The sequence below is a fragment of the Electrona antarctica genome, assembly GCF_951216825.1.
Source record: "Electrona antarctica genome assembly, chromosome: 2".
Classification (NCBI taxonomy): domain Eukaryota; kingdom Metazoa; phylum Chordata; class Actinopteri; order Myctophiformes; family Myctophidae; genus Electrona; species Electrona antarctica.
The window spans coordinates 22,370,610-22,383,841 of record NC_136807.1 but is presented as its reverse complement, the minus strand read 5'-3'; the positions used below and the strand labels follow the sequence as shown (position 1 = coordinate 22,383,841).

Sequence of the window (13,232 nt, the reverse complement as noted above, 5' to 3'; positions counted from 1 at the left end):
TAAAACTCTCATTTTCTTTTCATACATATATTAAAAATATTTTTTAATACATTTTAAAACAAACAAACAAACAAATCTAAGAAATGCAATAATTAAATAAAAATATATAATCAAGAAGTAGTGAAAAAAGCCGATCTACAAGCTTGCAACGCGGTGCGAAGCGACACACATGCTTGTAGATCTGCTATTTTCATTAGTTTGGGTGCTGGGCAAATGCATAATCTCTCTTCTGTGTCTCAACCTGAAAAGTTTGGAAACCACTGCCAGCAAATATAATAAATAAAGCCAAAAACATGGACATAAACATGAAACATCATAAAATGAAACATAGAATCCTCCAAAAATATAATTAAAGGTATAGGTATAAGAGATACTTTTGGTTAAAACAAAAGTTTTTTGTTAAAAGGTTTAAGCACTATATTGTGATTGTGTTTGTTCAGTAGCAGGGGTCTCTACGTCTCTCCCGGTCTTCATAAGGCCATGGCACACAGCATGTGGCTTGTCTCCAACTGTAATACAAACTAAATCAACATCCTTAACCCTGTTGTGTTCGAAAGAGATCTCTGATAAAGGGCAATAAGGATGTACGCCTGTAACTTAATTATTAACTCCAATAGACTTTACACCCAGCCATTCTATAAGGAAAGTAACTCAGGGTGGCATCAGTTGAGGTAAGATGGATCAATTCAGTAGTTAAATGTAAAATTGTAACATCTGAAACAATTGAATTGATGGTAAATTCATGCAAATGCAACTCAAAGTTATGCTGTTATGGTTGCTATATGGATATATTGCAAGTGAACAGACATTTGCTTATTATTCAGGACAGTTAATCCACAAACATCACAAACCTTAAGATGAGCGACATTTCTGAAGAAGACAATGAGATCTCCTTTGCCGTAAAGGTACATTTGTATTAAGCATGTAGTAGCTGATGCTCTGGCATTAAATAACTATTTAGGTCACCTATATCTAAAAACAAAATATAATACAAATTACGCTAATTTAAGCTGTACACACAATTTGTTTAAAGGATTCAATAACGATGATGAAAGTCAGAATGTACCCTTCAACCAATTTGTGATTCATCAATCTCACCTGGCTCCTATTGTTTTATTTATTTATTGGCCAACGTTAATATTTTCAGATGAATTCTGTCATTGGCTGCATACAAAGAGATGTATTGGGTGTATTTCCCTGTGTGTGTGTATGTGTGTGTGTGTGTGTGTGCGTGCGTGCGTGCGTGCGTGCGTGCGTGCGTGCGTGCGTGTCAGTTTCTCGGGAGAGTGGAGGTAGTCCGCCCTGAAGGCATGCAGGTCCTGAACGATGCAGCTCAGAGCCTAAAGGTTGGCAGTTGTCCTTCTCATCTCGTTTTTGCAGCTGATGGGAAATTTATACACCTGGAAAAATAGGTGTATATAAAAACAGTACAGTATAATTATGATTTTATGAGGCAAACTTTTTACAGTGATAATTATTGTCACTGTAAAAACATCACATTACTTCACCTAGGTGTAGGTGGAGTCTACACCTGCATGGAAAATTAGAAGAAAACAATACAGCATGTACCATGTAGTTAAATAGTAAGCTCAGAATGTATACAGAATGGTATTAATACAAGAGCTGTTTAAACATTTGAATTCTAGCATCCCTATTCTGGGAGGGGGGGGGGGGGGGGGATTCTCATGTGTAACGCATTGTGAGCTTTAGATGAGTAGAAATATGTAGAGAAGGAAAAGAGCCAGCCAACATATTTGTGTACTAAATTGGAGGGGTTATAAAGGCCTTCTTCAAGCTAAAATTTGAGTTTGTCATGCAGTATTTATAAGGAACTATTTTACACATTGATACACATGTGCGTTTAATGGCTAGTAATAGAGTATAATACAGTCATTAGATAGAATGAATAGAGTTAATTACCTATAGCAACAGTCTCATACAGTGTTTTTCTTCAACATGAATGGTGAGTGATGTTTCAAAATGTTAGCAGAGAACTACTAAAATATTCACTGCAGTACATACACTTTTATACACACCATTTTAGCAGAGATTGCCCCTGTCTTTAATAGGGGCAATCTTTGCTATTGGTTAGAAGTCAATATTAGAGACTACCCAAATATGGGTAAATGGACGCATTGCATTTTAAGCAGGAGGCCTTACTCTCTGTTAACGTCTCCTTCTTCAGATGCCAGATAAAGAGTCCACAGAAAAAGCAACGAAGAAGAGCAAAGTGTATCTGTTCATCTCCATGAGTGGAATAGACATACTGGAACACAAAACCAAGGTGTCAGTAATATTGGATATAATATCAATAGTTAATGCAAACGATTAATATATAATTTGATTATGTAACAATGAAGTTGAATTTTCATATATTTTTTCTTTTCCTCCCTCTCTCATCCTCAGTATATGCTTTACACTTGTCCTCTGTCCACTGTGTCCTTCTGTGCCGTCCTGCCCACCTCACCCAATGTCTTTGGCTTTGTTGCCAAAAACTCAGTTTCAGACATGTACCATTGTTATCTGTTCCAGAGCAAAACCTTTGTGAGTATCCTATTATTCTCTCCACCTGTACTATCTGTTGAATCTATCTGTAATTTATTCCCATAAACGTTTAGAACAGGATTTGATTTGCCTCATGAAGGTCTGCGAAACATGTTTTCAGTAATGTATTATTTTAATTCAACAATGACATGCATGTTTGGGGGGGGGGGGGGTGAGCAATTCAGTTAGTCAGGCTTACCAGGTCTCAAGCATGACTGTCCACACATCTCCCCCCAGTCCCACGTGCTGGTGTCAGTGATTGGAGATGCATTCAGAGCTTCAAAGAAAGAGGAGAGCATCAGAGGAGGGCGAGACCTGATAGTTGAGGCACTCAGGCATAAGGTTGGTCTATGCACATACCACTGCATTTTATCATGTACAAATTCCTTCTTTTCTGGCTAAATGCAATCATTTTAAAGTATTCCTTTATTAACGTGTATATCTATCTATCCATCTATCTAATCATATTATTGGAAATTAAATTATCCTCATACATTTCAGAATAAAGTGCTGCAGAGAGAGAATGCTGAGCTGAAGAGGAGGCTGACTGCACAGTAAATGCAATGGACATAAATGATGAATCCGTTTCGCACGCACGCACGCACGCACGCACGCACGCACGCACGCACGCACGCACGCACGCACACACAAATAAAATGTCTTAATGTTTTGATATGAACATTTCTTTGGCTGACGAGTCTTTTTTGTGAGAGCAGCAAGCTAAGCAGCATCCTTCATCCCAGAGCCTATATCTAAAAGGCTCTGCTTCATCCTGTGACTAGTTTAAGCTTACATGTCATGTTTAACCAAAACCAGCAGGTGGCTGTAGTAGTGAGCACAGCAAACTCTTGCCAGCCATGAGCCATCGAAGAAGTAGGTACAACAACAACAGAAACAGTGTGTGCGACGCCTTTCAAATTCCTATGCTTTCCATACCTTTACCAATGCGTGCTAGCATAGCCATTGATTGGCCCCGGTTGGTCTAATATAAGGTAAGAGAACACGGTTTAATCAATGAATTAAAAGCCAGCTATTGAATGACTTAAACAAACTGCAAAGTGCGAACCCGGCAGTTCAGTCTGGTTGGCTATTCATTTAGCAGTTAGCGTTAGCGCCTGTGGTCTGAGAACTATGATGTACTGCCAGTGACTGAACAACAGCATTGTTGTGGCTGTCAGCTGATACACATATCGGTATTGTTCGCATGTTATTGACGAACAGAGCAGCTCTTTCACAGTCGGTTTAACTGACCTCGATCCATGTTCTAACCTGTTGATCGTCTCCAGCAGACCGATAAACAGACAGACAGACAGGCGGCTGTCGGGGACATGCTGCTGCTGGCTTGTTGAGTTAATTAGTGTGACACTGTGTGAGTGACAACATGGGCGCACGGTGGTCCAGAAGCGGCAGCAACCTCCGGCTCCTCCCGGCGGACGGTGCAGGAGGAGACACCCGGAGACGACACAGGGGAGACCCGCAGGACGAAGACGACGACTCGCTGGACGGGCTGGACAGACAGGAGGCCATAGCCCAGTTCCCCTACGTGGAGTTCACTGGCAGGGACAGCATTACCTGTCCGACATGCCAGGGCACTGGACGCATCCCCTCCGGTGAGTCTCCAGCATGAACATACATACAAAGCCATGGTTCTCAAATGTATTAATTTCAAGCACCCCCGGATCGAGCTCTCAGAGTTTCAGACCCTGCCGTGGGTCCATTTTGAACCCCCACAAAATTGGAACATTGGAACCCTGGCAGCTGGCTTGAGGCCATTCATTCCCTGAAGAAGACCTCCTAGGTCGAAACGTTGGATTCTTGTCAATAAATATACATAATCATGACTACGAGTGTGCGGCCTTTTACTTGTTTATGGCTCTGGTCATGCAGGGCAGAATCATAGAAGCAGTAAGGCTATGGACCAGAGCTAACTTGTTTATTGCCTTAGGCCAGCAGCACCTCACCAACACTGGTGTGCGCCCTTTCCTATTTTGTCCACCTCGAGAACTACCAAATGAATCACATGACTGATTAAACTAATCCGCTGTCATCACTGATGACAGTGCATTTTGTTCATGTTCATTTGTTGTGCTTCATCAACAGTGCTGGAAGAACTACTCCGAATTTAGTAAAAGCAATATCATGATTCATGTAGATGTAGACATATTCAGACAGTTTAAAGTAAAGGCCCTGAATTCAAAACTTTACTCATGACTGAAGTGAAGAAGTGAAGCACTTTAAATCCATGTGTTCCACACTTTAATGTTGCAGTTGGTGTCAGGTGTGACTGATTTAAATGTATGTTGCTGGTTGGGTAGTATCAAAAAATAGAAATAATGGAGTAAAACGTACAGTAGTGAATAAAGGTACTTAGTTAATATATGATATAAATGCAAATAAGGAGCTGAGCACAACCTTTAAACCGCACCAATGATTCGCCATGTAACTTCTTGCAACTTCTTACAACATGCAACTACTTCGTTGCAAACATTATCCCAAATGGCAGCTGCAAAGAGTTGCATTGGTGCGGTTGATGTTAAAACGGTTTTGTTGCGGTTTGGACTGTAAGCACTAAGCACAAACCGCTCCACTAGTCAACTACAACAATCTAAAAACAAACAACTAGAACAAACAAATGTGTTCTAGAACAAATAAAGATAATAATAATAATGCTATTTATAGACAATTTATGCAGGGTGTCTGTTCAGAGCATACTGTAAAGTCACCATATAACTGATCACTTAAGTTGTGATCACATTACAAAAAAGAAAGCTTACAAAGACTTCAAGTAGCTTTACTAGCTTATAATGATGCTACTACAATATTCCAAAACAATTTACAATTTAGGCTTTTAGCAGAATATTACTTATGATGTGCAAATGAAATGTTTGTGGCCAGTATTAGATAAGACCTTTATTGATCCACAAGGGAGATTCAGTCACCAAAAGCTGTGCTGCAGTAGTCAATATTTTCCTAAATCTGTTTTGTATGTAGATTATTTGTTTGCCTTAGTGACTCTGATGCTTAAATGCTGTTTAAGCTGTTTTAAGATCATGTTGTAATCTCTTATGTCTCAGAGCAAGTTAATGAGCTTGTGGCCCTGATCCCGTACAGTGACCAAAGGCTGAGGCCCCAGAGAACGTAAGTAACCACCCCTAGTATGAAGAGTCCTGCATGAGTTGTACTGTTATCATTCGTTTGATCTATTCATGTGAGTTTCATTGTGTTATGCTCTATTGAGATTGATTGATTTAGTTATCGATGCATGCATTCGTACTTCCAGATTTTCACTCTTATTCTCTGTATACCTTACATGATTTTATAGGCCGTGGCATGCTATGTTTGTAGAGGATGATACCATATACTCTAAATAAATCATTACATTGCTTCGATCTAAATGTGCAGAGGTTTGCTCGCTTTGCACAAACCACAACACAGACAAACTGCACGACTGTTGTTGTAGGAAACTGTACGTGGTGATGTCTGCTGTGCTGTGTCTCCTGGCTTCTTCACTGGTGGCCTTCTTCCTCTTCCCACGCTCCGTGGTGGTGGTGGACGATGGCATACGCTCCGTTTCCCTGCGCTTCGACCACGCCAACATGAAAGTCCTCATGAACATGACCGTACGTTGGTCCTTTGATGATCCTGCTGTATATGAATGGATTCCCTTGGCACACACACTTATTTATCCTAGAGGAGCTGCTGTGATGGAATGCTGCCATTGGAATGCTAAATGTTTACTTCTATTTTATTTTATGGCATGTCCAACACGCCAACATCCAAAAGTTTGATGTACAAGAGCTCATTGTAGGAAAAAAAGGTTTTGAATTAGAACAAATTAAATATAACAGAGATGCTTGTGCATTTCGATATTTGTTCCCCACTGTGTGTGTGTGTGTGTGTGTGTGTGTGTGTGTGTGTGTGTGTGTGTGTGTGTGTGTGTGTGTGTGTGTGTGTGTGTGTGTGTGTGTGTGTGTGTGTGTGTGTGTGTGTGTGTGTGTGTGTGTGTGTGTGTGTGTGTGTGTGTGTGTGTGTGTGTGTGTGTGTGTGTGTGTGTGTGTGAGATAACCATCTATTGTAAACATCTGGGTGTCCCAGAATAGGGACCCCAGGTTGAAAGTTGGTTTTAACGGTGTGTTTCCATCACAGAGCACGTTGAACTTCAGCAACCCCAACTTCTTCACCGTGCTGGTGCAGAGCCTGAGCTGCCAGGTGCTCTACATGAAGACAGTGATTGGTACTCAGCAGTTAGACAATGTCCTCACCATTCAGCCCCTCAGCGAGAGACAGGTACTCACAGAATGCCTCACAATGCTACAATGTTCAATATACAGTAAGAACTACAGCCTGAACGATATTAATTCTGATTGGTATTTATTGTAATTGTATATACAGACGAATACCAGACGACTCGCCCCTTTACCAACTCGCCCCCGTGAAATGTGTTAATGTAGTTAACAGTTAATTTAGTATTTCCCTCCCTATCTGAAATGATCTTGTATACAGATGTATTTGATTGTATAGTAGTCGATCTCTATACTCTGTAAAATTAAGAAAGAATAACATAAGATGGTGACTGCTTAATTAAGTTAATTTAGGACCTTCTAGCAGTTAATTTTGTTTAATTAAACACATTTCTTCCATGTAGCCCATGTTTTGTAATAGCATCATCGTGCTATTATGCCCGTGGATATACAGAGTGAACTTAACAATGATAAATTAATATGATAATACCTTTTATATAATCACCAACATGAATTATGTTTGTTATTTACAGCTAGGTAGAGTAGTGGGGCGAGATGGAAAAGGGGCAACCGTACCGGTTACCATACAGACAGTACAGTATACAGTATTTAAGAAATGTCCATAATGAATGAAATGGTAAATATTACTGGGAATTGATAATTACTAAAAAAAAAAGAAAAACAACACTAATAGAACAATTTCTAAATGACCAGAAGAAGTATCTTTTTCTGCATTATGTTGGTAAGAAACGTTTTCATATCATCGCATATCTTTCATCATACACACCACGGCAACATCAGACAATAATATCAGGTCGGCCTCTAGTATGAATGCATGGCAAAGTGTTGTCAGTTTGTAACTCCACAGCCTGAGACAGTCAAACAGGAAGCGAGGCCGCCTACAGGATATGGTCTGTGTAAACAATTATAGATTGTAGTTGGGGCGAAGCTGCCAACACATTTTATATGCCAGAATAGCAAGGTATTCTCAGTTATGAATTCAACCAACAGAAGAGTCTTAAAGCATATCACATGACCTCACTGGAAATACAAACCATTGTTTACATTGTATTCCGTCATCACGTCACCTCTAAGGTCTCTCATAAGGTCTCTCTTAAGTAACTGCCCTTTAAGCTGTAGATTGCTCAACCTGTGGTGTTTCTCTGCAGGTGAACTACACTGTCAGTGTGGAGATTGGAAGCAGCGCCTCCTACGTGTAGTAAGTGTTATTGCCTTTACCCTGGCTATATTTGCACTGTAGTGCTTCATCTAGCTTGTTAGAAGGAAATCCAAACCAATATCCAGAAGTTTCCATTGTCATGAAATTATTTCTGCCTGTGACACAAGGAAACATTGAGATGCACAGTTGCTACAGGACACTGCCAGTATAATCCGCTGTTAAATTGTGAGAATTCTTCTGTTTGTGTTCTCAGTGCCTTCTGCACCATGCCCACCATTAAAGTTCACAACATCGTGGTTTTCATGCAGTAAGTATCCCTCTCCATCTTTATGTAACTTCTTCTATACTCACTCAACTATTGTTTTCATGGAATATGTCAGGATGCAGATGTCAATATTTCTCATGTGTAGTAACTGATGGAAATCAATATGATGACATTGCTCAGAGCACATCATTATCAGAATAGGTATAGGATTTCCTTGGTAACCTGGAGAATTGCTTCTTAGGTAATCACAGCTTGCAGTTGGAGGCAGCTGTGTCTTAATCTGCCTTCAAATGTTTGATGCTATGTGTGTTTGCTTACTACATCCATGCTCTTATCTAACCACTTGACGCTGCATTGTTTTATTTGCCACCAGGACCTCAGTAAAAACCTCCTACATGGTGCGAACGGCACAGAACAGTCTAGAGGCATACCGCTACATAGACTGTGGTGCCAACTCCACTTACCACAAGCTAGCCTGGCAGCACGAGCACCACTCCGCAGAGAACCCGCTGGCCACCATCACCACAAGCACCCCGCTATCCACCATCACTGCAAGCACTCCGCTAGTTGGATTGGACAGAGGCCCTCCCTCACCTCTTCCAACACACAGAACATAGAATTTCACACAAAATGCACAGGGTGGGTTATGTTGCAATTCATTCAAGCCCCTCGCCCAGTTTGACTCTCACAATGGATTTTGACTTTGCTCTGTGCAGATGTCAAGTACCGCCAGTAGCATCTCACTACATGGTGTTTACTGTTGCATGTCTGTCCAAAAGGGTCAGGGTTGAGATGATGAATCTTAATGGTCAAAGTTACTGTAGGTTCAGGCTATGCCAATGGGTTTTAACCCTCCATTACCTGTCAAGTAGGTGGGTGCGGGTCATCAAGTTTTATAAGAATCGACAAGCCAGTGTCCATACTCCATATAGCGTCCTGGAGGGCTTCTCACCGGCTGAGGCAACTCTGCTTTTCTACAGTAACAGATTCAACATTTTTACATTAGTTATTGCTCATCCAACTGATAATGATAAATGTTGAAAATATGTAGTACTGGGGAAACTACTGGCATAGATCATGAGTCATCACTAGCTGTGGTGGGTCACTCAGTACATTGTAGAAAGCTCTTTTCATATATGGAAATTGCTTGACATTTCTTGCTGACAGGGAATGCAATGTCTGCAGAGGCTTTTAATGGGTGCATCAGTGTTGTCTTTATGCCACTGTTCTTTTGGCTAGGTAACATTATGAGAGCATCTATTGACGAGCTTGACATTACTGAACATTTAACACTGTAAACTGGGGCTACTGACACTTTTAAGCTTGAAAATGTTGAACTTTCTATTTATAGAAATACGAAGGAGTATTTGCTTCAGACATCTAATTGTTGCACCTTAGACTTGGTATACTGTTATATTGTTTTTGCCTTGTTATTTATCAATTTTATTAATTGAGGGATTGTAAAAACATTTTGAGCACCTTTTTTTTGATTTATTTTTAGAAACACTGCCTGAAAATCTATGCATTTCATTAAGGCCATATTTACAAAGCACCCCAGAAATGTAAATCTAGATCTACCATTGGATCATGTGGCCTACCCACTGACCCCTTGTTGCTAAAGTCTTCCTATATGAGATAGGGAATCAATCTATAACTTCAGACTCTCGTTGGTGTCTTAAGAGACAGTTGGGATCAGGTTTGTTAGCCCACCTGGAGACAGCCATGGTTAGTTGACCTAGTGCTATAATCAGAGCTTGGCTTGAATATGAGTACATTTAAATGTATACTGTACATGTCTTCAGCCTATTAGAGAAGGGACATTAATTCGCCTAGTCTTTTATCGGTCTACTCTGTAGTCTGTACATGTATTTTTGCGCACTCCTCTGACCAATCCAACATCTCATCTGCTTCATATCATTGGTCAACAAGAACATGTCGTATGGCTTTGCCCACTCAGTTTGAGCTCTGATTATTCTTGGAAACCATCAGAATGTCATAGCAGTTAACAGCCTTTGCAGTTTGTTGTAATTTCAGTTGATTTTTATTTTTAAAGGGACATGCTTTGTATGTTTACACTTTTGTGAATGAATCAATCATGGTTTTATCAAATAATTTTTGTAGAAATGTAATATTTTCCTGCTTGTTTCTAAAAGTAAAAACAATAAAATGTAATTAAAGGGATTTGTGAACTAGTTAATAAAAATATTAATAAAAAACATCAATATCAGTTTGTGTACATTTGTGATCATTGGTAGAAGTATATTTTTTACCTAAGTAAAAGTATCAATACCACAATGTAGAAATACTCAAGTTACAAGTAAAAGCCTAGCCTCTGAGATGTAGTAGAGTATTTATATAAGTATATAAGTATTTAAAATTGGATATACTTGCGTAAAGTAAAATACCTTAATACCTCAAAATTGTACTTGAGTAAAAGTACTTAAAATTGGAAATACTCAACAAAAACCTCAAAATTAGAAATACTCAGTAAATGTATGTACAGTACTTTCCATCCATATATTTACATCTGTAGCCTGTAGTTTCTATATTTAAATAAACTACATTACATTTGACCGTACATTTAACTCTTGTGTTATATTCTTGTGAAATATTCAGTAAAGTATAGCTCAAAGGCTACATATTCAGTCAGACTTTTGGTGAGTTGTCCTGACAACTCACCCCTAAACGTGAAGACATCTCACCCCGAAAGTGGCCAAAAGTGAAGACATCTCACCCCGGAAAGTGAAGACATCTCACCCCTAAAAAAGCAGGGGTGAGATGTCTTCACGTTTAGGGGTGAGTTGTCTGGACAACTCACCAAAAGTGGCTTTAGGGGTGAGTTGTCTTGTTACCTTTCCATCACTCTTGTTTACTCTCATGTTACTGATTTAATTACTGATTTGGTTGAAATAACTGCAAAACACACAATTGGTACCACATTTCAGTTTAATTATATTCTTCATTTTGTGCATACAAAAGAGCATGTATCATAATTTCCTTTTCAAAAAAACAATTGCTTCCTTTTTCCATAATACACTGTCCTATAGCTGCATGTGAGAAAATATATTACTACATATGGAGATCAACATGAAAACCAGACCACAATATATATTATCGCTGTAATACAAGTACTGCTTTTCTATGTCATGAAACAAGGCAACCCACACTAAATAATGCACAGTACAAATGCATGAAGCAAACAAATACAAAAATATGACTGGATAAGAAGAAAAAAAGCTTATTAATCCAGGAGTGCTCTGTCTTTGGTTAAATACATATACTGTAGGTCCTTTAGGCAGCTGTCTTGGCTGCTTTTGGTCTTCAACATGGTTAGCTTGATATGAACATGTGTATTCACACTGTTATGGCATCCGCAAGTCATTCTTACTAGCCAGGTTATTTGTATACATTTATAACAATATAGCAGTCAGTCATTATACTGTAGTCAACATGATACCTCAAGAGTCGATGAATTTTATATGTATTGCAGATATGTGATTGATTGATTGAATAAACAAATTATTGCAGCAAAGATGTAGGACAGAATGTCAAGGTGGTGGTGTGTAGAACATCTCTGTCCTTCACTCTCCATCAGTTCTCCTTCCAGGGTACATTCCATTAAAACTCTCTTGTTGAACGTAACATTACCCTATTATCAACAACCTTTTTAGTTCATCATACACATTTACCTCTAACTTATCTATACACGCTGCTACCCCCCCACACACACTCTCAAAAGTTCTGTAAAAAAACATACATTCATCATTACTTTCATTAGATAGTTAATGTCTCTCACACCACCACAAGTTGTGTGTATTTATTTAGTTGTAAAAGTTGGATTGTCAAAGATGATAAGCGCATCTGGGATATACTGTACAATAGGCACTGTGTTACGATGATATGGATATACCATGGCAGGATTGTATTGTAAAATTGCAATACAAACTTATGAAACAATAGTAATCATTTAGCTGTACATACTTATTGAATACCTGAACATCTATTGATATAGCAACTAAATTACAAAGTCAGGGCTTTGGTCATTTCTTTCAGACGACATATGTAAGGCATTTTGGTAATAATACAAATATAAACACCTGTTATTTTATAAAGGCAGTAATATCTGAAATGTATAACATTAGGGGATTTTAATACTAACCCCAAACAGTGCAAGGACAAGGTCCTGTATGCCTGTACAGTCTCATGGACATCCTGGACAGGGCATCCATTAAGCATCTCTAGCAATATTGAACATTGTTTCTTGAAAAATCAATGAGAGAACTGTGTTATGAGATCTGTTAGGCAGGGAATTACACAATCGTTTTGCCATGTAGGCCTGTTGGTCAAAAGAGCAAATCATTGTACGCTACATTGACGGTCTGAACAAAGGCCTGAAAGCAGCCTCTCCATCCTGGAGAGTTGTAACACTTCTGATACATGCCTTTTGCTATGCTTGTCTCTTAATGGATGTATCCTGATCAAAGCACTCTCACAGTAAGATATAAAAGTGCCCTGGTAGATCCAAACAACCCTAACTGCTCATGGAATAGGGAGAATGTATGTAATTGACATGATCTAGGTATCCCCATCACCACACACCCCCACGAAGGTGACAGAAATCTAAGAAAAGCCCTGTGCCATCATAAGGCAATGGACAAAATCTTAATGGATACGATCTATAATCATCGCCCACCCATCCACTCTCCAACCATCTCTCTCCCTCCATTTATCGACGCTGTGACAGCATGACCTTGTTGATAAAGTTGACAATGGCAGAAGCAGGTTGTTCAGGGTCCAACTCGGCAAACAGGTGGCACACATTCTCCGCCAAGCTGCCCGGCTTCTTGGCTACAAAGCCAAACACCCTGAGAGAAGGAAATACAGGACATGGAAATATAGAGCGGTTGAGAAACAGGAGGAATCGGGGAGAAGAGACAGAGGTGAAGGAAAAGAAAGTGCAGGAGAGAATTTATTGAAATGGATCAGAACAGAACCATGGGCG

At 39.5% G+C, this 13,232-nt stretch overlaps 3 protein-coding genes and 1 long non-coding RNA gene across 13 annotated transcripts in view; 2 read left to right on the top strand and 2 right to left on the bottom strand.

Annotated features, from left to right (window-relative positions):
* Positions 1-13,232, top strand: part of LOC306934868 (ubiquitin-conjugating enzyme E2 variant 1) — a 521,434-nt gene that overhangs the window by 424,636 nt on the left and 83,566 nt on the right. The window lies entirely within an intron of this gene.
* Positions 124-3,936, bottom strand: LOC306941902. The gene is made up of 4 exons (XR_013792217.1): positions 3,796-3,936; positions 2,744-2,821; positions 2,161-2,266; positions 124-1,400 (listed from the first exon to the last, which is right to left on the bottom strand). It is a non-coding gene; the product is annotated as an uncharacterized lncRNA (long non-coding RNA).
* On the top strand, positions 3,363-10,457 carry LOC306941871 (transmembrane protein 106C-like). Of its 4 annotated transcripts, none has more exons than XM_079527511.1 (8): positions 3,363-3,417; positions 3,834-4,154; positions 5,619-5,682; positions 6,005-6,164; positions 6,691-6,831; positions 7,955-8,004; positions 8,219-8,272; positions 8,604-10,457. In XM_079527511.1, the coding sequence occupies exons 2-8, from the start codon at positions 3,926-3,928 to the stop codon at positions 8,845-8,847; spliced, it is 942 nt and encodes a 313-aa protein (XP_079383637.1). In that variant the 5' UTR covers positions 3,363-3,417; positions 3,834-3,925; the 3' UTR covers positions 8,848-10,457. The 4 variants fall into 4 exon arrangements, with proteins under 4 accessions (XP_079383637.1, XP_079383636.1, XP_079383634.1 ...); XM_079527510.1 differs by having other exon boundaries at positions 3,399-3,417; positions 3,831-4,154; XM_079527508.1 differs by having other exon boundaries at positions 3,404-3,536.
* tns2a (tensin 2a) overlaps positions 11,158-13,232 on the bottom strand; it is a 70,285-nt gene continuing 68,210 nt past the window's right edge. For all 7 annotated transcript variants that reach the window (XM_079495800.1, XM_079495803.1, XM_079495804.1 and 4 more), the window contains one exon: positions 11,158-13,095. In XM_079495800.1, the coding sequence (XP_079351926.1) occupies positions 12,957-13,095 (139 nt within the window). In that variant the 3' untranslated portion in view covers positions 11,158-12,956. The remainder of the gene's footprint in view (positions 13,096-13,232) is intronic.